Source organism: Crocuta crocuta, unplaced genomic scaffold, assembly GCF_008692635.1.
Source record: "Crocuta crocuta isolate KB4526 unplaced genomic scaffold, BGI_CrCroc_1.0 scaffold50, whole genome shotgun sequence".
Classification (NCBI taxonomy): domain Eukaryota; kingdom Metazoa; phylum Chordata; class Mammalia; order Carnivora; family Hyaenidae; genus Crocuta; species Crocuta crocuta.
The window spans coordinates 8,200,441-8,223,128 of record NW_027527428.1 but is presented as its reverse complement, the minus strand read 5'-3'; the positions used below and the strand labels follow the sequence as shown (position 1 = coordinate 8,223,128).

The 22,688-nt window shown below is 51.4% G+C and overlaps 1 protein-coding gene across 3 annotated transcripts in view; it reads right to left on the bottom strand.

The window, feature by feature from the left end:
- TBCD (tubulin folding cofactor D) overlaps window positions 1-22,688 on the bottom strand; it is a 152,421-nt gene that overhangs the window by 63,823 nt on the left and 65,910 nt on the right. For all 3 annotated transcript variants that reach the window (XM_077755900.1, XM_077755920.1, XM_077755910.1), the window contains one exon: window positions 3,065-3,221. In XM_077755900.1, the coding sequence (XP_077612026.1) occupies window positions 3,065-3,221 (157 nt within the window). The remainder of the gene's footprint in view (window positions 1-3,064; window positions 3,222-22,688) is intronic.

Genomic DNA, 22,688 nt, shown 5'->3' with positions numbered 1-22,688 from the left:
AGTCACTGCTCTCTGGTCCCTCGTGCTCAGCGACTTGCTCAAAATGAGTCCCGGCTCAGGATAGTCAGTGTTCTGAACACCCAGCTCCACACTCTCCCGATGCGTTCCAGACACGCAGTGGGGCCCTGTAGGGCTCCCCAAGACCTCTAAGGAGAGAGCTCAGCCCCACCCTCTCTGCAACAAGCATTCTGCAGAGGCACGCTCACTCCGACGAGAGCAGACCAACCTGGGCGGACGAATCTGGCGGTGGGCAGTCCCTTGGAAGCCCTCTTACCAAGTGCCACATGCCAAGAAGTGAGTCGAGAGGTCAGGACCCTCTCACAGTGCAGAGCCAGCTCCCTGGGCCCCAAGTCTGTCTTTGCTTCTCTGGAAAATGGTGGTGACCCTGCAGTAAGATGTGCCAGTGCCTCTCAGCCTCCAAAACCTCAGCCTCACGTTGTGCAGGAAGCACACTCTGGAGAAAGGAGACTACCCGTTATTGTGCAGGCTGGTCCAAGGGTCCAGGGGCCTGTGACCTGCCAATGCCTGGACCCATACACTCAAGCCAACCCAACTTACATACCGTGTCACGCTAAGGCCAGGCTTAACATTCATCAGCAAGTCTCTCCATTCATTGATACTTCACTTTATAAAATCACCATTGAGACTGGTGTGTGACAATAAAGCTCTGTAAATGCAGAAAGCGCAAGAGCCTCTCTCCCAAAAGCCCAGAGCCCTGGGCGAGAAGCCTGGGCCCACATGCATCAGTGGGGACGTTACGGCTGAGACCCTGAGGTGCCGTAAGAATCTGTCCCCAAAGTACAGAACAGTGGGAATGATGGCCGCTCGCCCTTCTGTGCGGCTCTGCGCGTGCAGGGCTCCTTCTGTCCAGGGGAGCGAAGCCTCGCTCCAGTCCCATTTCCTCTGGTGACCTTTCAGCCCTGGATCCCACTTCTCCCATCAGGCTGGACCAAAGAGGGTCCCTCGAGAAAGGAGGGGCGCAGATTCCTGTGAAGCTTGCAGCTCTCAGACAAATGTTAAACTGAAAAGCAAGTGTGTTAGGGTCATTTGCACTTTGAAACAGGAATGACCATGTGAAGAGCCAGGATCCCGGAAGCGCTGTGTGTCGTGTCTGCCGCAGAGCAGGCTGTCAGGGCTTCTCAGCACAGAGGCGGGCCGCGCCCTCGTGCGAGCTGGGTCTGGCCGTCTGCCGCTGGCCTGTCCCAGCACCTGTCTGCTGGGAGACTCTGGCCGAGTGTCCTCAGCACTGCCCCTTGCTTGTCCTCAATGGAACAGGAAGAACCACAGTCCCCACCCACACCTCGCAGCAGCATCCTGTGACCGATGTCAACAGTAAGCACATTTTCTGCCTCGTTCTCTAGTTACAGAAGCAACTTCCAAAGAGGTGAGAAGCAGAACAAGGAAGCAGCAGGCAGTGCCCGCCCTCAAGCCGGTTTTCGGCACCGGGGAGAACAAGTGCAGAGGTGGCGAGGAGGGGACAGGGCCCGGGAGCTGGCAGGGTCTCCCCGGGGCAGCCTGGCCCTTGCTGCTGCTCCGGAGGGTCAGCAGCAGCCACAGCCGGGAACGAGTGAGGGACACGGGTGCACGCAGCCGTCCTCCGCCCCTAGGCCAGCTGCGTGGCAGGACAGCTTCTCGCCAGACCACTGCCCTCTCGCTCTGGCCTGCGCCTCCCCAGGCGGACACAGCTCGGGAGAGCCAGGCCTCTCTACAACTTCCTCGGAAGTGCTTTATCTCCTTGAACCGGGATCAGAATCCTCAGGCTCCTCTGGAGGCCTTGCTCTGATGGGAGAGTCAAGATTGGGCGATAGAGGCCTCGGCCACATGTCACTGGTGTAGACAGGCCTGAGGCCCCTCTCCCGGCCCCCAGATCCTGGGGAAATAGGACAGCAGTGAGAAGGGAGAGGCGCTCCAGTCCCCAAGTCCTCTACTCCACACGGAGGAGCTGCAGGAGCCGAGGCGCTGGCCGCCCTCTGGGCGTGCTGGGTGCCAGATGGGCCAGCAGCTCCCGCAGGCGCCCAGGGACACCTGAGGAGGAGGAGCTGGCTTCCCGGACCCTGCAGGGCCTGGCGCACAGACCTTGGGGGAGCACCTCCCCCACCCCCCAACCTCCCCAGGTCAAGGCATCTGCCACGACCTGCGACCTGTGACCTGCGCACCATCCTGAAATCCGTTTCCTAGTAAAAGCGGTCAGGAAAGTATTTTGCACATGACTAACACTGAGGCTGCCACCGAGCTCAGAGCCCCTCCCCTGGCCGTGTAAGGCACAAGAAGTGGGGACCTGACATTCTTCAAATGAAAGGAACTTAGTTTAGTCCAAAAAACAGAGTAACAAATCAGAGTACAAAAATTAACTTAAAAATTCACTCTACCGGGAACACCCATGTTTTACACTTTTCCCAAGCAACAAAATACCAGAGCCTAAAAGTGCGACATGACGTCACAGGTGCCCAGACGGCTCGGGGGGCTCAGCTGGGCTTGCACAGCCAAGTCTGAGGGCCGAGCGGCCCAGACATGCCGCAGTCCACAGAGGGTTCTGGTGGGGCCACGAGCCTGCTTGTTTCTCTTCCTTCGCCAAGAAACCAGAGAAGATGTATTTTTCTACCTCAGAAACCTGTCCTGAAGAGTGTTGATCTTTGTTTCAAAGGTACTGATGATTTCAAGTGCAAGTCCATAAAAATTAGAAAATTAAGGCGGGACAAAATGCAGCCTCCTCCTCCAGCTCCAGGAGCTCCGGCCAAGGTGACAGAATTTCTCGAGGCACAGACACTCAGACACAGACGCACAAGCCGCCTGACCGACTCACGTGCTCCCCACCTGCACTTCCTCCACACCGACCCCCTTTATCTGCTGGCCAAAGCCTCTAGGACGTTCCTCCTAAACACTTCTGACTTGAACTCTTTACCCACAAAAAAGGAACTCCACTCTTCAGCTGTTGCTTTTCTACAGACCTCTCTTAAAATCCTATTATCAGCTCATTAATACCTACTTCTTGTGGGAAAGGTGCCACACCAGCTGCTTCCCAGGCACAACCCGAGGGCAAATCCGACCCCGCCATGTACTTTACCTGGAAATGGCGGCCACGAAGGGCTGCAGCTCCCGGGGCTCATAGGCGCGCGCGAAGGCCCAGCACACGTAGCAGGCAGCGTCCCTGACGTTGGTGCCCACGCTGCAGGAGCCCCGCTTCTCCTCATAGGTCAGTGCCTTCAGGATCACAGGGACAACTGGGCACAGGAAACAAAGACTGTGAGCACGGAGGCCAGGGGCAGCACACGGTCCAACCTAAAGCCACCCGATCAGAAAGCACATGTTTAGAAGGAAAATAGAAGTCAGTGGACATGTTATTTAAAAGCTGCCCCCAAATTACACGAAGAGGTGAAAGCGGGTACAGAAAGGCATGGAGATGCCTGGGGTGTGCTGGCCACAGGGATCACAGAAAGGAGACCATTTCACCTTCAGGCCAGAAGTTAGCGCCTGACGCCCCACCCTGGGGAGGAGAACCCAGGGTGCAGGGAGTCTTGAGTCACTCGGTTTCAGAATCAAGAACCAGGGTGACAAAGGAAACCAAGCCCAGGGTTACTTCTGTGTTAATTTTAAGGATAATCAAAATATGTTTAATTATCTAAAATATCTTCACTGTACAAAGTAATCTGAGGTACATAACAGATTATCCTTCTGGTTCCATCTGCAAGTGAGTAATTTAATAATATTACATATGTGATTTTTGATGTAAAGTATGAGAGAATTCTAAGATACGTGATAAGAGTACTGGAATGTTTAAAGGAGCTAAAATTTTAGCATATGTTAAACTTATCATATTCATGTATTTGAAGTACTTGGGAAGAGTTCACTTATTATGACATATAGTCATGCACAGGGCCAAAAAATATGAGAATGTAATTACCTTATAAATGAACTAATATTTTATAAGCTTCTTAGGGGCACCTGGGTAGCTCAGTTGGTTGAGCATCTGACTCTTGATTTCGGCTCATGTCACGATCCCGGGGTGGTGGGACAGAGCCCCATGTCGGGCTCTACGCCGAGCACGGAGCCTGCTTGAGATTCTCTTCTCCCTCCCTCCCTCTGCCCCCTCCCCACCCTTGTGCACTCTATTTAAACTTAGGGGGGAAAAAGCTCTTAAAATGATAATAGGAAAATGACAGAAAAAAGTCTAAGAAAAACTCTTAATTTGTAATTCAAAGACAGTATGAATTTTTTTAAAAGTCACTGTAAATGAGATTTTCTGAAAGATATGCTGAAGGTCCCAGTTCACCAATCTAAATAAACCCACGTGGATGCTCCATAAAGCACACTGCCAGCTCACCTGGTGTTTAGAAAGCATGCAAAGTGGAAACGAGGGAACATCTATTCTCAGGAGATGGAGTGGCCCTGTGTCCCCGACCCCCAGCACTGGTGGTGCTCGGGCAGAATCACTTCCAATCCGCAGCAGCTGAGCACTGACACCACGGGCTGGACAGTGGAAGGCCAGAGGCGACGGCCCACACCCTCAGGGACGGTCAGCTTCAGGAGGCCGCGGGGAGCGCATCATTCTATTGTCACCCACAGACAGGGCCTCCCGTTTCCAGCAGCCTCACACCTCGGGCCACGCATCGCCGACACAGTAGCTTCCCACACAAGGCAGGTGCCTAGCGCAGAAAAGCACCACGCGTTTGCCCGCCGGGGGATGGCCGACCAGTATGAGATGACGACAGAGATGAACCACTGACACAACAAAGGACAAAGCTAGAAGCCAGTGCACCAAGTGACCCAAAGGCAGGACGAGAAGGGCCAGCCCAGGCCCTCGCGCACGTGTGTGCCAGGGCCGCCCAAGGACTCCGGCGCCTGTCACGAGCACCTCACCACGCACCTCACACCCGCCCATCTGCTTGACCAGACGAGCGCCGGTACGTGCGCAGGGTCCGAGAAAAGACGCTCCAGCGAAGGTTCAAGAAAAATGAAGCAGCAATTACCTGAACGTGCAACTATCATCCCAGAAATTATCTTCTAGGAAAATGTACCCAGAAATAGCCTTGGGCAAAAAAAATCAAAAGAAACAACAGAAAGACTGAATATCAAACACAAATCTTCCCTCTGCCTTTTTGCATCTAAGGATTTTTGATTCCATGTAAACAGCAACAAAAAGTAGATCTGATTCTGTACAATTTTTATATACATATGGCGATTATTTTTAATCAGATTGTAAAATGTTAAGATAAATTCACTTAAAATTACGTAAGTAAACTCTAAAATAAGTTACCAACAAACAAAAAGCTCAAAGGTGCAGTGCTCTCAGCTACACACTTCCTCCCGGGATGGGGCCAAGCAACGGCACCCGCACCCAGCACACAGAGGAAACCGCAGCTGGAACTGGCCTGCCCTCCTCTGTGCGTGCCAAGGACCCCAAACCTTGGAGCCCACCCTCCTGCAGGCTTCTCGTTTCCTCAACCGAGCGGCAGCAGGACACCCTCCTGGGATATGCCCCGCAAGTGCCACGGTGTCTGAAACTGGGGCACAGTTCAGGGCATATCACCCTGGGGCCAGCCCTCCTTGCTTCCCCATCGAGCCAAGGCCTGCACTCCCCACCACTGCCACCCCTCACCCCAGCTTCCTCTTGCCCAGCCCCTCCGTCACTGCCACACCGTCACCGCTCTCAGTGCGGGTCTGCTCAATGACTCCCGCCCCAGTGGCTCCTGGGGTTCCCTCTCGAAGGCACCAGCACCCCCAGGCCCTGAATCTCTCCAGGCTACACTGGACTGCTGCCTTCTCCCACCTGCAGAGGCCCCGGAGCCTTCTCCATGCCAGGCAAACTTTGCTGAGCAGGCGCCTCTGAAGCTGACGAGGGTCTGTGTTCATCAGTCAGCACACCGGAAACTAAGCTCCATTTTCTGATAGGTGAAGGACACCTATCAGTCCTTGTGAATGTCTAACGGGGCCTCCAATAAGACTCGCAGGGCAAGCACAAATGCCACAGCAAGTGAGAAGGCACTACCATAGCTGCTGTACGCAAAGTGGATAAATCTAAGAGGTGATTTTTTAATTTTTGTCTGAACTTGAATTAAACCAACTCTGCAATGCTTCAGACTGGTCTTCAGTGGTTTTACTGGAACTACTCCTTGTCTTCCAGTGTCGTTCACATTCACTTTCCACGCTCACAGGACAGCCCACTGGCGGCCCAATGGATGTCACAACTAATAGGCTGTGGCATCTTTAGGAGGAAAGCATCATATAAACGCAGTATCACGGCTACGCCAGGGCCCCTAAGACTGTCACTGTAATTCAGCTGCCCAGACAGCTCTGGGTAAGACCGTTCAGCAATTCTATAGCCTGAGGGGAATCTGGATGCTAACTGCTGAGTCCCAATTTATTGGTCCACTGGACAAAATCAATTTCAAGACAGACAACGATGAGTGACAGCGGCCAGTGCTGTGGATGTCGACTTCAGGCAGGCATCACACCCACCACCACGCTCAGGATGCTCAGTGCCACCAGTGAGAAGCCCACTTCCTTACATACACAGCCCCCACTCCAGGCCTACGTGCCCTTGAGGTCACTCCCATCATACCCCACAGAGCCTGACTCCGGGTCAGGGAGCCCAGTGGTCTGTTCCCAAGAGGGAGATGGTTTCCCAAAGTGTTGCTTTTTTGGCCAGTGAGGTCAGTCAGCCACGAGGAAAAGGACACACAAATTGCTGGTTTGTATCCCACTAACTCACACACAGACCTTGCTACAGTCTGACCAACATTTATTGTTGGGCAAATCAACAGCCTAGTGGGTCCAACTTTGGTCCATCTGGCCCACTGTCTCCAGGAATGGAAAAAGATCAGCCTGTGAGCACTGGCCCGCAGGCTGAGCCCTTCAGGATGAGGATAACAGACCAGTGGGGAACGCGGGCCATGGTGACCCCCACACACACCTAGCTAGCTTTATCCCCAGCACCCACACATGCCCGTGTGCTGTGTCTGACAACGGGTGGGAATTAGACTTCTTCCTCCCACAGAAACAGGTCAGAGAAGTAGCCCGCAGCTACCCTCACCCACATGACCACCTGGCCCAGCTCCACCCAAGTCCTTGGCACAAATGCCCTCGAAGTCCTGAACCTGTCATTTTCCTCAGAAGCCTCTGATGACCCCTCCCCTGACACTGGCAACAAACATCAGCAGCTGACCCTCCAGAGCAGGTAAAGAAGTGGCTGCCAGCCACTGACACAAGCCTCGCTGCTGGACAAGGTCCCAGACAAGGCACTGGGGACGCTTCTCCACGGGTGCTGGAAGGGGATCTGATTTACAGAAAGTAAAAACAGCTCATAGGAGAAAAAGTGAGAGGGTGGATTTCTGTAACAAGAAAACTGAAACTTGGGCCTGTCAGCCCTGATTCACGCCAAGCCAACGGCAACCTGAGGGGAAAGGGGCTTGGCCCTCGCCAGCCTCTGCTGCAGGAGGGCCTGGAGGAGGCACAGCAGCCGCACAGGCCACCCGAACAGCCACCAGCCTGGGGCTGGGGTGGTAGATACGGAGTAGAAACAGCTGTTACCCCACACTTGTATAAGAAGTCATTATCAGAGAAAAACTTCAAAAACAACTCTTTCCAGATTCAACAGGTTTAAAATAAGGAAACTCTTCACTTGCTTTGAACAAAAACCTTTCTCATGGTTCCAATTACACACTGCAAATGCATGTCAAATATATAAGATTCCCCAGAGGGCTTCCTTTTGGCAACCCAGAGTCCAGCAATGTAATTTAAATACCCTTCTCTCTAGACAGCATGTCATTTGTCTAACGCCAAAGCCTAAGGACAAAGCAGCCTCCAGGTGAGAGAAATTACTTAACCCCCAGAGGGCCACAGCCCCACCGCCAGGCTTGTGGGGTGCGCGCCAGGGGGCAGGAGGGACATTCTTTGCAGAGGTAGAAACAATTTGTCCATAAAAGAAATCATGATGCAGCCAGCACAGAAGTTACGTCTTTTGGTAAGTCACAGAGTAGTCTAACGTGAAGAACAAAGTTGTCGCCGAAGGCATTCACGGCATGGATGGGGTCCCCGGGAGGCACCGGGACGCTGTGGGGCTGCACCTGAGGGGACGCGGGGACACAGGGGCGGAGCCGCCCAGCGTGCCCCAGAGCACACAACAGGGCTGCACGCGGAGCCACACTCAGGCCCAGGGAGAGCACTGGCTTCCCAGGCGCGGGTGTGGCCATCACCACGGAACTTCCATTTCAGCCACCAGTACAAATAGCCATCATATCTCCCTCAAAAATGTGGCCCAACTTGCTCAGGAAAAAAAAAAAAAAAAGTGTTGAATTTGCTAGGGGGCAAGAGGAAATGATGGACAGAACAGCTAGTTCTGTAGACATTTTGTTTTCCAGTTCCCATAGGACATTTCTGAAAAAGTGCCCCAAAGGCCCTTAGCCGGCCTGCAGGCAGCAGCAGCCACTCCGAACAGAGGGGGCGCACAGGCCTGTGTGCTGGCCTTCCCTTGGCACGTGAAGGACCCCAGTGACACTGGGACGCCTGCATCATCCCGAGCCACTGGGGTGGGCACCTGACCCATGCAGCACCTGGATCCACTCTCCCCTACTCAGAGGACTCCCTCTCCACGGGGAAGTCACAGGGCCACGCAGGCCCTGAAAACGCTCCCAAGCACCTTCCCTACGGACGAGACTCCGCCTACCACTGCCCTCGGTGCTGTGGCTGAGGGCCAAGGCGCATGTGAGTCCCCACCACACACGAAGCACACAGTCCTGGCGGGGTAGACACCAGCACCATTACAACACGCATCAGCCACAAGAGAAATGCATCGCAGGAGAGAAGGAAGGAGCCCACGGACGTACCCAGGGGGGCAAGGACCGTCGAAACATCCAATGTGATCATAAACAAGACTGAGGCAAAGGACAAGCAGCATCTACTCTTCCACTGGCTGTGACCGCTTGGTGTCGAGGGCAGCTCCTGCCATGCCACCTGCCCAACTCCCAGCACTAGGCGCACCCTACACGTCATTCAGTGGCTTCCCCAAGAACAGGGGCAGTAAGTCAGTGAAAACCGCTTATTGTATCAAACAGCTAGAGATTCAGATTAAATATAGGTGACAGATAACATGGAATCCTGGGGTATCAGGGCTGCTCTCCAGGACACTGCCAGCCCAGGTCTGTGCTGTCCCCAACCACCCAAACCGCCTGCAGACTCATTCCTCAGAAAGTGGGAGTAATGACTTACCTGAAAACCTGAAAACATTAAAACAAAATATTCTCTCAACTCTCTGAATGCCTCTATCTGTTCCATTAAAAGTAAGCTGCATCATGTAACACTGCGTACCACCTAGATTTCAAAAATCACAAAAACAAATAAATTGCAAAAAGTGGACGTACTCCATGACCCAGCGAGTGCACTCTTCAGCATTTATCAGAGACATGGAGCCTTCCCTGCACACAGAAGCACACGGCAGCCTTGCTCACGGCACCCAACACGGGACACCACGGTCATGTCCTTCGACAAGTGAATGTTTCAATACGGGGCACGGCCTCCCGAGGGCTCCCACCCGCCAGGGGAACAGAACAGACTGGTGGTCCGTGCCAGCACCCGACATACCTCAGGAAATCCTGCTACGAAGGCCAACCTCACAAGAGGAGGACCGCGGGCTCCCTGTCCTGTGGGCAACACCGCCAAGCTGACACGACTGTGGAAATGACTGGTGGTTCCGGGAGAGGCGGCGGCCACGGCAGGCCTACCCGCAATGCTGCAGCCGGGCTCAGGGAGGCACCCGGATACCTAACACGCCGAGCCAGGAGCATGAGGGGCCCCCGCCTGCTGTCCGTTAGTCTGGGGAACGAATGAAATGTCCATGCATGGCGACAACAGAACTGAGGGAGACTTTTCCGGCAGAAAGGCCTCGGCGCCCGTGCCCACAAATCACAAGAGCCCCGACGAGGGGCAGCTAGGGGCACATCTGCACATGTATTTCAGCCGAAGTTCAAGCTGGAAGGGAACCACGGGGTGCGAGGGCAGAGGCTAGAATGGGGAGCCACGGCAGGCGGCCGCACTCTCCCTGTGTCGTCCTGCGTTACTCAGACATACACAGGACACACGGGACTCGCCAACAAACACAGGTCTCCAAAGAAACCCACAGGATGAGAGAGCTCAGAATGTTTCTAAGATGAAACCATAAAACGGCCAGAAGACAAGGCAGGCAAAGGTGGCCTATCCTCAGGCCGGGGAAGCAGTTTCCAATGGTGCAAGAAATCCAAAGGCAGTGAAGGGAGGATCTTGTGAAGTGTTGTGAGCTCAGCAGACCAACACCCCAAAGCAAGTAACAAACGTGAGTGAGCGTGAGTGAGCGTGCCGCAACGGCACCTACACATGGAGAGCCCACAGGCACCCAAAACTACGAACACCCCAACTTAGCTGAAAACAAGGTGAGCACACCCGATGGCCAAGCAGAATCCCGACGCACATACTGACGCAGCAGGCAGGGGTCGCAGGCAGGGCGTCTACAGGCTGACCCTGAGCCAGCAAGTCCGCTGTGCGCCCTTGTCCCCAAGGACGTGGTGCAGGCACCACTCTGTGCGCAAAGCCCTTCATGTGGACTCAGGAGTCGTCCCCCACTTGGTGCCACGTGCCTCCTGGGAGGCGTCCCCAAGATGTCCTGAGCACCTGCCCTGGTGCCGCCAGTCTGTAGCGACAGAAATAAACCCCTGGTGATGGGAACGGAGGATGAACCACAACAGAGACAACACACTGCCGTCCAAAACATGCCGCCACCACAGGAGACAAATGCTGTACTGTGACCCCCACACCGAATCCCGAGGACAGCCGGGACTCTGCACCAGGCCCTTCTAACTGATGGGAGGTCAGGACACCGCGTCCATGACAAGACACAGAGTGACAGCCCCCAGTGAGCCCAGGACTGGACTGCAAGCATCACACTGAGGGGCCACAGCTCGCTCAGGGCCCCTGTGAGCCCAAACACCCAACAGTGCTGACCTCCAGGCAAGGGGACTTGGCTCCCAGCCCTTGGGGTAGAAGCAGGCACTAGGGGGACACGGCCACAGCAGAGAAAACACCCTGAAGTCTGGGTCACTGACCTCCTTCCAGGCCACGGGCTCCTCGTCACCGGTGCACCTTTCTTCCTCTGCAGTCCCCTGGGTGCCAGGAGGCTTAAGGAAGTGGCTGCACAGTAAATGCCATTTCGCTCACTGGGGTGGTTCCCACGAGGCAGGACAAGCGGGGCACCCTCCATGCGAACAGCTGCTGAGACTGTGAGGAACATCTGCCTGATTCCAAGCAACCCCTCAAGTCACCTTGGACTCAACGTGTTCTACATTTTACCATCATGACGCTGAAAATACAAACTTCCTAGACTTAACTGAAGACCTCAAAAAAGTGTTGTTGGCTTTTATGTTTATATTTTTTTCTGAAAGCATGAGCAGGGGAGGGGCAGAGAGAGAGGGAGACACAGAATCCGAAGCATCTCCAGGCTCCAGGCTGTCAGCACAGAGCCCGACGCGGGACTTGAACTCACGAACTGTGAGATCATGACCTGAGATGAAGTTGGATGCTTAATCAACTGAGCCTCCCAGGCGCCCCAGAAGACTTTTTGTTTTGTTTTGTTTTAAAGAATTTTCAAATGTCACTTTTTGTGGCCTGTACTATAATAGACCCTGAATGTCTTTTTCCTGTTTTAAGAGATAATCCCGTACTTTTCTTTTTAAAAACAATCAACTGAAATATACCAACACGTTCAGACAGAACATAAGCAGAAGTCCCTCCTCGCTTCTGCACACTGACCCTCAGAGTTCCCACCGGTTGGGCCCTGCCGGAGGCACAGCCTGGCCCCTTCACCGGGCAGGGAGCTGTGCGAGGGGACCAGGGCGGCCCACCAACACGCACAAAGGCTCAGGGCCCAGGGCCCGAAAGGAGCTGCGCCCAGAGGCCTTCCGGTGCCAGGCTGCGCCTCCCTGCTCGTCCTCCCCGCCCTCCTCCACGGCCACCTCCCACCCGCCCTCTGAGGCTCACTCTGGAAGGACATGCCACCTGCTGAGGAGCTCCCCAGGTGCAGGTGGGACGAGTCTGTGCCATCCAAGCCCCGCAGGGTCCGGAGGTCTCACACAGGTGGGCCCAGCCTTCTCTCCCGATTGGGTGCGATTTCAGAACTGGGCATGCTCAGTCTGTAACCTCGGGGTCGGAAAACATCACCTCTAGGAGCACAGCTTTTTATGCTGACTGAGTGGTCCGCCTCCTCTCTCCCTACAAATACCGTATGTCGTTCCTCAACTTCACACCGCCAGCAGGTTCCCAGGCGGCAGTCCCAGCCCTGGGGATCAAAACCACGTCTGGTGCTCCAGAATGCAGAGCACGGCTGCTCGGCTCTCCCTGGAGACACGGCCAGGAGGGCAACCCGCGCTATGGCGAGAAGTCTGGGTCACCAGGTAGCCTTCCACCTTCAAACATCAGTCTGGGAGGTAAGTGGCTTACATCCTCCACTGGCAGAACCTTCCAGAACCTTAATACCCATAACTTGAGAAGTTAAACCACCTAAAGTTAAAAAAAAAAAAAGCATATATATGAATCTGCACTCAGATTATTAATAGTAAAATAAATAAAAACCAGAAACAAGCCGTATTCTTTATAAAGCAAAGATCCTTTAAAATACACTGAAGACTAATTTGACAGTTGAGAAGGTGCCCATGCCAACTGCTGCAGTCTCTGCACCCACACGCCCACATACAAATGTGGACACAGGTGACCCCATCTCTGAGTCACAACGTCACTCTGGGCCCAGTGTGCGTACAACCAACAAGCACCCCCAGTCCAACAGAACTGCGTCTGGGACCCCGACGCCAGTGCAGGCACCCTAGCTCCCCACCAAGGGAGGTCCCTCTTTCCTCAGGGCCCATTTGTAGCCACCTTTGGAAGGCTTCACGTCTCTGGTTAGACCCAGCACCTGCCCAAGAGCCAATCCACAGGCATCTCAGGAGCCACAGGTGAGCAGCCCACACCTGTCCGCAGCCCTGGGCCGCGCGCTCTCTGAGCCAGGGCCCTGCATGTGCACACACACTCTGCTGTCAGTGCGAGGTCATGCTGTGCTAAAGGGACACACCCAGCTCCACAAGTCTCAGATTAGGGACCGTGGGCTCTACCAGGAAGCGTTTCTCACAGAGCAACCGGATGATCTGAGGATTTCAATTTCTAAATGCCAAGAGCACATGAGACAGCACAACACCTGGGAGCAAACGTGAGCATGCCCAACACCACCACGGCCACGGCCACGAGAAGCCCGTTCACAACTGCCCTGCTGATGGGGCTGCAGGCAACACGAGGTGGAGACGTCAGTGTATTATTGAGAACTTACAGGGCCCATGTGTTCAAAGGCCATGGACAGACAGAGGGTTCAGTTTAAAGGCTGAAAACCCACCAGACACTCCCAGCTGCACGCCCCTCAACAAGCAGCCGGGCTCACTCCAGTCCTCCCACCAAATACGGGCCCAGGTCTGGAGCAGCCACCTGGACGTTCAGAAAGCTCCACAGGTGACTGGCTCCCCTGCCACAGCATGAACCACCGCTTTTAGGTGGTGCACACAGAAGTTTATCTAACTCTTGGCTCATCTAGAGTAAAACTGAAATGTTTGCTTAGAAACAATCCTCCAAAAGAAAATACAACCTTCTCGCTGTATACTTTTAATTTTTTCAGTCCTGAACACCCGTACTTCAAGATGTCTTCTGTAAGATCAAACGCCCTCCTCCTCAACAGTGTCCTCGAAGGCCTCACGCAGGGCGCAAAGGGGACGTGACAGCTACACCGCGGCCAGCCTTCCAGAAGGAAAGCACAGGAGCCCCGATGGACCAGGGGTGGCCCTGCTCCACAGAGCACCCGGGGGCCCGCGGCACACATTCTCGCTGAGTCAGGGCTGTGCGTGAGCAGCTGTCACCTCGTCAGTAGTGGGTGATGAGCTGAGCCACAGTGCCTGGAGCAACGCCACCAAACAGCCACACTGTCCCCACACAGTCCTGGATTATTAAATCCACACAGAAGAACGCCAACAGTACCCAGGGGAAGCTGTCACACAGAAGTCATAGGCACGAAGCCCCTGGGTGGGAGATACCCTCCCCAACGATGTCACCAGCACTGCGTCCCGGCACCCAGGTTCAGGGGCACACCCACCTTGCATGTCGGAGCCCAGGGACCCAGCGACCACAAGACTCCACGACACAGACAAAGGGACATGCTTATCACAGCACCACCCGAGTATGTGAAGGCCACAATCGAAGGAGGCCCCTGAGATGTGAAGGGGACTCCCCGTGGGAGGCAGGAGGGAGCCCAGGCGCCTGTCAGGACCCTCAGAGCCAGGGGCATCGCCCAGCTCTCGGCTGCCAGAGACCAGCCCAGCCTGAATCCAGATTCTGTGCTAAGACCATTTCTTTTCAGGGGCACCTGGGTAGCTTGGTCAGTTGAGCATCCAACTCTTGATTTCAGCTCAGGTCATGATCTCACAGTTCGTGAGTTCAAGCCCCACATCGGGCCCTATGCTGACAACATAGAGCATGTTTGGGATTCTGTCTCTTTCTCTCCCCTCTGTGCCTCCCCCACTCACTCACTCTCTCAAAATAAATGAAACTTTTTTAAAAAAGCTATTCTTTTCAAGTAATCTAAGTACTTGTTCTCTGCAAATTAAACACTTGTGACCAAGAAAAAAATAAATAAATAAAAATAAAAATAAAAACAGGACAAAACAACAACACTGTCACGACCGATCTCCCTCTCAGTAAGAGAGAACAAAGGCTCCCCGTCCCTCTGCTGCCTGGCTATCAGCACGGGGCAACCGCCTGTCTGTCCACCTATCCCTTTGCCGAAGGCCCCAGAGGGCACAGGGGAGGGGACATGAGCACCGCACTGGCAGATGAAACGCCCACAGCTGATGACAGAGTGGCCCTAGTACATCAACTTGAAAGAAGCAAAAACAAGCGTTCAGGAGAATTAAAGGCTTAACCCGGAAGTCAGAGACCAGTTCTGCCGCTGAGTCACGGACCAACGTCCCCAGCCACAGAGCCCAGACCGCCATAGGCCCCAAGATGCCTACGGCATGGCGCTTCAGAGCTGGTGGGCCTTCCAGGCTGAGGGCCCTCTGCCCTGACACACGAGACGTACACAGCCAGAGGGGCAGCACACCACCCAGGGTCACACGGCCTGCACTGGGGAGAAGGATGAATGTGAAGGCCTTTAGAGTTTTGGTCAGTGACAAGCCTGCCACTGTCCTGAACTGAGCTGCCAGAAGGATTCTCTCTTCTCGTCTCAACCCCCAGCCTAGGCAGTCGGGCCGGGTGAGCGTGGATAGCGCCCTTCCAATTATACTGCCTGGAGGTCAAGACTTAGCCACTGTCCGACCTCCCCTGTGACCTTCCCTCCCCATGACCCCCTCCATCTGCTCCCCTCCCTGTGACCTGCCGCTGCCCCCGTGACCTCCCCAGGGTGACCCAGAGACAGCAAGTATGGTAAGGAAGGCTGCAAACTCACTTCATCTGCACAAAATCCAACACAAAATCAGCCCCAAAGCACTTCCCCGCCGACTGACAAGACACTAGTTTCTACCAACTCTCGTCGGATTTGCATGGTGCTCACACTTCAGGGCTCACACGGACTCGCCACCCAAACCGTAGGACAACCGCTAACCCTCAAACGGCAGCCCTGCCCACAGGAGAAAAACCAAAGCTTTCGGCCTTTGCATTTTCTTCCATGGCAGGACCACGGGGCCACGGCTCAGGACGCCACCACAAGATGCACCTCCCTGGGGAGCCGGGGAGCCAGTGCCGGGGGCCTGCAGGCCGTGCACTCACCACAAGCAAAAGGTAGCACAGCCACCACCAGCTCCAAGGCCCCGAGGGACCTCTGGCCACCCACGGCTTCCACAGGCCACGAGCAGGGATTCCCCCGCGACCACTGGGAGGCCAAGGCAGGGAAGCGCCTGCGGCACGCGGCCACAAGCAGCCGTGCACAGAGCCCGGGGCCAGGCCCAAGGAGGCTCCCGAGAGAGCAAGGGCCTCACAAGTGCATCACGTGCTGGATGATTTCCATACACAGAGGGGTCAGGAAGTGCGAAAACAGGCACAAAGAGAGCTCCGTACTCTCAACCCCAGGCACATTACAGACCACCCTGGGGGCACCTGGCTGAGCATCTGACTTCTTTGACTCAGGTCATTGTCTCGCGGTTGACAAGCTCGAGCCCCGCATCGGGTTCTGTGCTGACAGCCCAGAGCCTGGAGCTGCTTCAGATTCTGTGTCTCCCTCTCTCTCTGACCCTCCCCTGCTCATGCTGTCTCTCACTCTCTCTCTCTCAAAAATAAATACACATTGAAAAATAAAACACCCTAGGTCGTGCCCTTCACCCACGTGGTGCCCTAACTAACCAGTCATCAGGGCAGTGTCACGGGAGCAAGGCTGGGGCACTACTCTCACAAGCAAATCTGAAATTCCCGTCAACTGGGACCGTGCAGCCGCCTTACCAGCACAGCCCCTGTCAAAGCAGCCAGCCTGTGCTGTATTTTCAACATCAAATGGGCCACAACTAGGACATACAGACAACACAATCTGGAAGATGTGGAAATGGACTTAGTAGGTGAGGGTTTTTCCCCCAGATAGAAACTTCTTGTCAGAAGACTCATAAAAATATCTTCCATTAAAACAGCATAAATGTTATAGAAGTGGCTAAAACAAATTACATAGACAGACGTGACTTTCTGAGTACACTGTATGTAAATGACACACACCCACACCACTTCGTGTCCATAAACATCACAATCTTAGTTCTGACCCAAACTACGAATTTCAATTTTGTTTAATGTTTATTCATTTTTGAGAGAGTGTGAGTGGGGGAGGGGTGGAGAGAGGAACAGAGAATCTGAAATGGGCCCTGAACTGTCAGCAGAGAGCCCATTGCAGGGCTTGAACTCATGAACGATGAGATCACGACCGGAGACAAAGTCAGACCCTCAACCGACTGAGTCACCCAGGCGCCCCTGAATTTAATTCTTGTAAGTAACTGGCCCAATGACGTGATACACAGATTCCATAGTCTGCACGGCTCCTGCACCTGTGCTGCATACAAATTCTAACACATACTCTCCTGCTGGGCATCTGCTTTCCTTCATTAAACCATAAATTCTCTCATAAAGAATCCCAATTCGAAGCAAAGAAGTACTAAGTGTTTAAAAACAAAACAAAGTTAAAGATACCCTTTAGGAATCTACATAAATGTACATGTACGTGTGTATACATACACAGACACACACATCCCAAACACACACACACAGAAGAGAAAGAGAACTGAAAAGAATTAAAGTGACATTTTTACATTAAAAAAATAACAGGATACAAAACACTATCAAGAGAATAAAAAGACAAAACACAGAATGGGAGAAAATACTTGCAAAAATTATTTATCTTAAAAGGGTCTATAATCCAGAATATACCAAGACCTCTTCCAACTCAACAATAAAAAGACAACCCAATTTTAAAACGGGTGAAAGGTTTACATAGACATTTCTCCAACAAAGATACACGAATGGCCGACAAGTACATGAAATGATGCCCAGGATTATGAATCCTTAGGGAAATATAAATCAAAGCCATAAAGAGACACCCACTGAGTTGGCCTTAATAAAAGAACCTGGAAAAGAACAAGTGTTGGCATGGACACAGGCATTGCTGGCGGGAACGTAAAATGGGGCAGCCTCTGGGGGGGACAGTATGGTGGCTCCCTAGTAGGTTATATGTAGACCCGCCACAGGGTCCAGCAAGTTCACTCCAAGATATATGCCCAAAACACAGGAAAATGGGTGTTCAGACAACTACTCGCACACGATTGTTCACAGAAGCTCTATTCACGATGGCCAGAAGGTGGAAACAAACCTTGCCTATGGATGCCTGAACAGAAAGCAAAACATGGCTTACCCACACAATGGAATATTACTTGGTCATAAAAAGGAAGGGCGTTCGACACACACTCCATCACGGATGAACCTCAAAGATATGCTCAGTGAAAGAACCAGACACAAAAAGGCCACAAATCATATGATTCCAATGATATGAAATTTCCAGAATAAGTAAATCACAAAGAGGAACACAGATGAGCAGCTGCCAGGGGCTGGGGAGGCACAAGGAGACAGGAATGGGCAGGATTCTTCTTAGGGTGATGAAAAGGTCTTGAAAATAGACAGAATGACGGTGTCCAACGCTGTGAATGTACCAAATGCTACCAAATTGTTCACTTTAAAATGGTCAGTGGTCAATTTATGATGTGAATTTTACCTCAATTAAAACACAAACACAGTTTTTTTTAAGAGCAAACACTTTTGCCTTCCTCCCCTGATAATTCAGTCCTGAACCATCAGGCAGAAGACGGAAGGGCAGCACCTGTGGGTGGGGACAGTGTCAGAACCCACACAGAGTAAGAGGGGCGTCCATGAGGCATGTAGCCTGGTGGAGGGGCCAGGGTGAAGGGCACTCCTGCAGAGGGGCAGCTGACGTGAGAATTAGGACGCTGAGTGGCACGGGGGCAGAGTCCCCAAAGCGGGTGTCACTGCCCACGGAGGCCAGAAGGGCATCCGGTGAGAGGCGGCCTGGCAGGGGATCAGGGGCCAAGCATGGCAGACAGTGTCCACACAGGAGCAGCCCAGCCGGCCGTGTCAGTTAAAAAGGGGAAAAAATCACCTTATTTAAACCAAAAGGAGCTTAGACATCTGGACTTTTCACATAATAACTTCTAAAATTCCACATGAGAGGAAATGAGGGGCACCTGGGTGGCTCAGCCAGTTAAGTGTCCAACTCCGGCTCAGGTCGTGACCTGGCGGTCCACGAGTTTAAACCCCGCGTCAGGCTCTGTGCTGACAGCTCAGAGCCTGGAGCCCGCTTCACATTCTGTGACTCCCTCTCACTGCCACTCCCCCGGCTCATGCTGTCCATCTCAAAAATAAATAAATGTTAATAATAATAAAAATAAAATAAAAGATGAAATGAGAAGGGAGTTACAAATAAGACATCATCAGAAATGACCAGGTCATTTTAGATAGTTGTTTAAATATAGATCATGCACATACTGTACTATCTACAAACCTAATGTACATAATACATGGATGACTGCTGGGATGAAAGACACAGTGTCTGTCTCTGACAGAGATGAATCTGATGATGGAAAAACCCAAAGACATTACCAATAATGCAACTCAGGGAGAAAAAGACATAGAAAATACATAAGATAAAAAAGAGAAAGACAGAATGAGGTTGACAAAGGTCTAATTGGAGTCTGGAAGGAAAGAACTGAAGAGAGAACTCCAAGGAACAACTGAGAACTTTCCAGAACCAATGACAGAAAACAAGTATAGGGGCGACTGGGTGGCTCAGTCGGTTAAGCGTCCAACTTCGGCTCAGGTCATGATCTCGCGGTTCATGGATTCGAGCCCCGCATCGGGCTCTGTGCTGACTGCCAGCTCAAAGCCTGGAGCCTGTTTCAGATTCTGTATCTCCCTCTCTCTCTGACCCTCCCCTGCTCACGCTGTCTCTCTCTCTCTCAGAAATAAATAAAACATTAAAAAAACAAAGTTAAAAAAAAAAAGGAAAATACGTATAGAAACAAAGCTACATAAAACAAAATAAATAAAAAGTCCACATCTAACACATCATGACAAAACTACAAAACATGAAAAACAAAGAGAAAAATCCTAAAAGTAGCCACAGAAAAGAAGGATCTTTTTTTTTTAATAGTTTATTGTCAAATTAGTTTCCACATAACACCCAGTGCTCATCCCCACAAGTGCCCTCCTCCATGCCCATCCCCCCTCCCCCCACATCCATCAGTCCTCAGTTTTTGTCAGCATTCAAGAGTCTCTCATGGTTTGCCTCTCTCCCTTTCCCCCACCATTTCCGCCCTTCTTCTCCCCCTTGTTCCTCCGTCAAGTTCCTCCTAATCCTCCTATACGTGCAAACATATGATATTTGTCCTTCTCTGCCTGACTTATTTCGCTCAGCATAACACCCTCAAGGTCCATCCATGTTGCTACACGTGGCCAGATTTCATTGTTTCTCATTGCCATGTAGTATTCCATGGTATAGATAAACCACATCTTCTTGATCCATTCATCTGTTGATGGACACTTAGGCTCTTTCCATGTTTTAGCTATTGTGGAGAGTGCTGCTATGAACATTGGGGTACATGTGCTCCTATGCATCAGCATTTCTGTATCCCTTGGGTAAATTCCTAGCAGTGCTATTGCAGAAAAGAAGGATCTTACACAACTGAGAGGACGGGGACCAGAGAAGGCAAAGCTGCATTCAGTCCGGGATGGCATGTAACGAAATCATCATCAACAATGAGGGTTAAGGGGTGCCTGGGTGGCCCAGTCGGTTAAGCATCTGACATCGGCTCAGGTCATGATCTCATGGTTCGTGGGTTCGAGCCCCACGTCAGGCTCTGTGCTGACTGCTAGCTCAGAGTCTGGAGGCTGTTTCTGATTCTGGGTCTCCCTCTCTCTCTGATCCTCCCCTGCTCCCTGCTCACGCTGTCTGCCTATCTGTCCGTCTGTCTCTCTCTCTCTCTCAGAAATAAATAAAAAATTAAAATAAAATTTAAAAAAGAATGAGGGTTAAAAAGAAATTTCAGGGACACCTGGGCGACTCAATGAGTTAAGCATCCAACTTCAGCTCGGGTCGTGGTCTCGGAGTTTATAAGTTCAAGACCCACATCAGGCTCCTCGCTGGGAACGTGGAGCCCACTTAGGATTCTCTCTCTCCCTCTCTCTCTGTCCCTCCGCTACTTGCGCTCTCTCTCAAAATAAACTTTAAAAAATGGTAAATTTAAAAAAAAGAAATTTCAGACAAGTAATAACTGAGATATATCACTGCTAAGAAACTTTTAGGAAGGAACGTCTAAAAAAAACCCAAAGGAAGTAAAAATTATCCCAGGAGTGCCTGGGTGGCTCAGTCAATTGAGCATCCGACTCTGGCTCAGGTCATGCTCTTATGGTTTGTGGGTTTAAGTCCTGGATCAGGTTCTGTACTAACAGCTCAGAGCCTGGAGCCTGTTTTGGATTCTGTGTCTCCCTCTCTCTCTGCCAGTATCCTGCTCACACTCTGTATTTCTCTTTCCAAAATAAATAAACATTTAAAAAATATTAAAGACAAAAAAAAAAAGTAAAATTATCCCAAAGGGAAGGGGTCTGGGATGCAAAAAGTAATAGTTAGCAGAAGAAATTGCATTTACATGTAGGAACATCTAAACAAACACTTTTTAAGATAATAATGTATAGTGGTGCCTGGGTGGCTCAGTTGGTTAAGCGTACGACTCGACTTTGGCTCGTGCCTGCACGTGCACATACTCTTTCTCACTCTCTGTCTCAAAATAAATAAACACTCTTTTAAAATAATATATAACGTTAAACAAAAAGACAGAATGGAAAACCTGACAATTACAACAAGTGACCAGCACTAGGGTATGCTGTTATATTACTATGGGTTAACTTTTGACTTTAAATACTCATGATATAAGTCTAAAGATTATTAAAGACTCTTTAAAGAAAAGAAATACAATATATAACTTCTAAATCAATAGAGGGGGAAGATGTGGAATACGATGGGGGAAGAAATAACAGAAACCATGTTCTGAAAAAGGCAAAAAAATAGTTTTTTTAAAATATACAACAAGCAATGGAAAAGTAAGACGACAAACCCAAATCCAAGTGTGTTGGTATTTAGATTAAATGTTAGCAGAATACGCTCACCAGTTAAAAATCACTGAGTGGATTTCTGGTCTGACACATATCTAAAATATAGGAATGTAAACAGTTAAATAAAAGAATAAAAAATGACGTACCAAGACAATACTTGTCAAAAGAAAGCAGGGGAAGCTACGTTATCAGGAGGCAGAAACAGACTGGGCCCCAATAACCCCATCTGTCTTCCAGAGACACTGCACACCCCCCCTCAGTGTCATCACAAACAGATAAACAGAACTCATCACATGCCAAATGCTGTTCCAACTCTTGACATGGGTTCATTTCTTTAGTCTTTAAAACAGCCCTAAGTCCCATCCCTAGGTCTCGACCCAAGAGAGATGAAAAGCTATGTCCACACAAAAATTTGCACAAAAGGGGCACCTGAGTGGCTCAGTCAGTTAAGTGTCAGACTCTTGCTTTCACTCGGGTCATGATCTCACGGTTCATGAGTTCAAGCCCCACATCAGACTCTGTGCTGACAGCCCAGAGCCTGGAGCCTGCTTCAGATTCTGTGTCTCCCTCTCTCTCCGTCCCTCCTCCCCACTCACGCTCTCAAAAATGAACGTTAAAAAAAATTTTTTTTAATTAAAAAAAAATGTGCACATAAATATTCATGGCAGCACTAGCCACAAAAGCCAAACAGCAAAAACTCCCCAAATGTCTATCAGCTGATACACAGAGAAACAAAATGTGGTCTATCCATCTGCTGTGAGAACTGTGTCCCCCAAATTCGTAAGTTCCTTTTTTTCTTTTTTTAATGTTTACTTATTTTTGAGAGAGACAGACAACAGACTAAACATCACTGATTTGTACACTGTGACTGGGTGAAGCGTATGGATAAGTTATTATCTCAACAGAACTATTTTAGAAAAACTCCCTAAAGGTAGATATCCGCTCCAGATTGATAAATCAGGGTCGTGAAGCAGACAAGTCACCTTTCTACC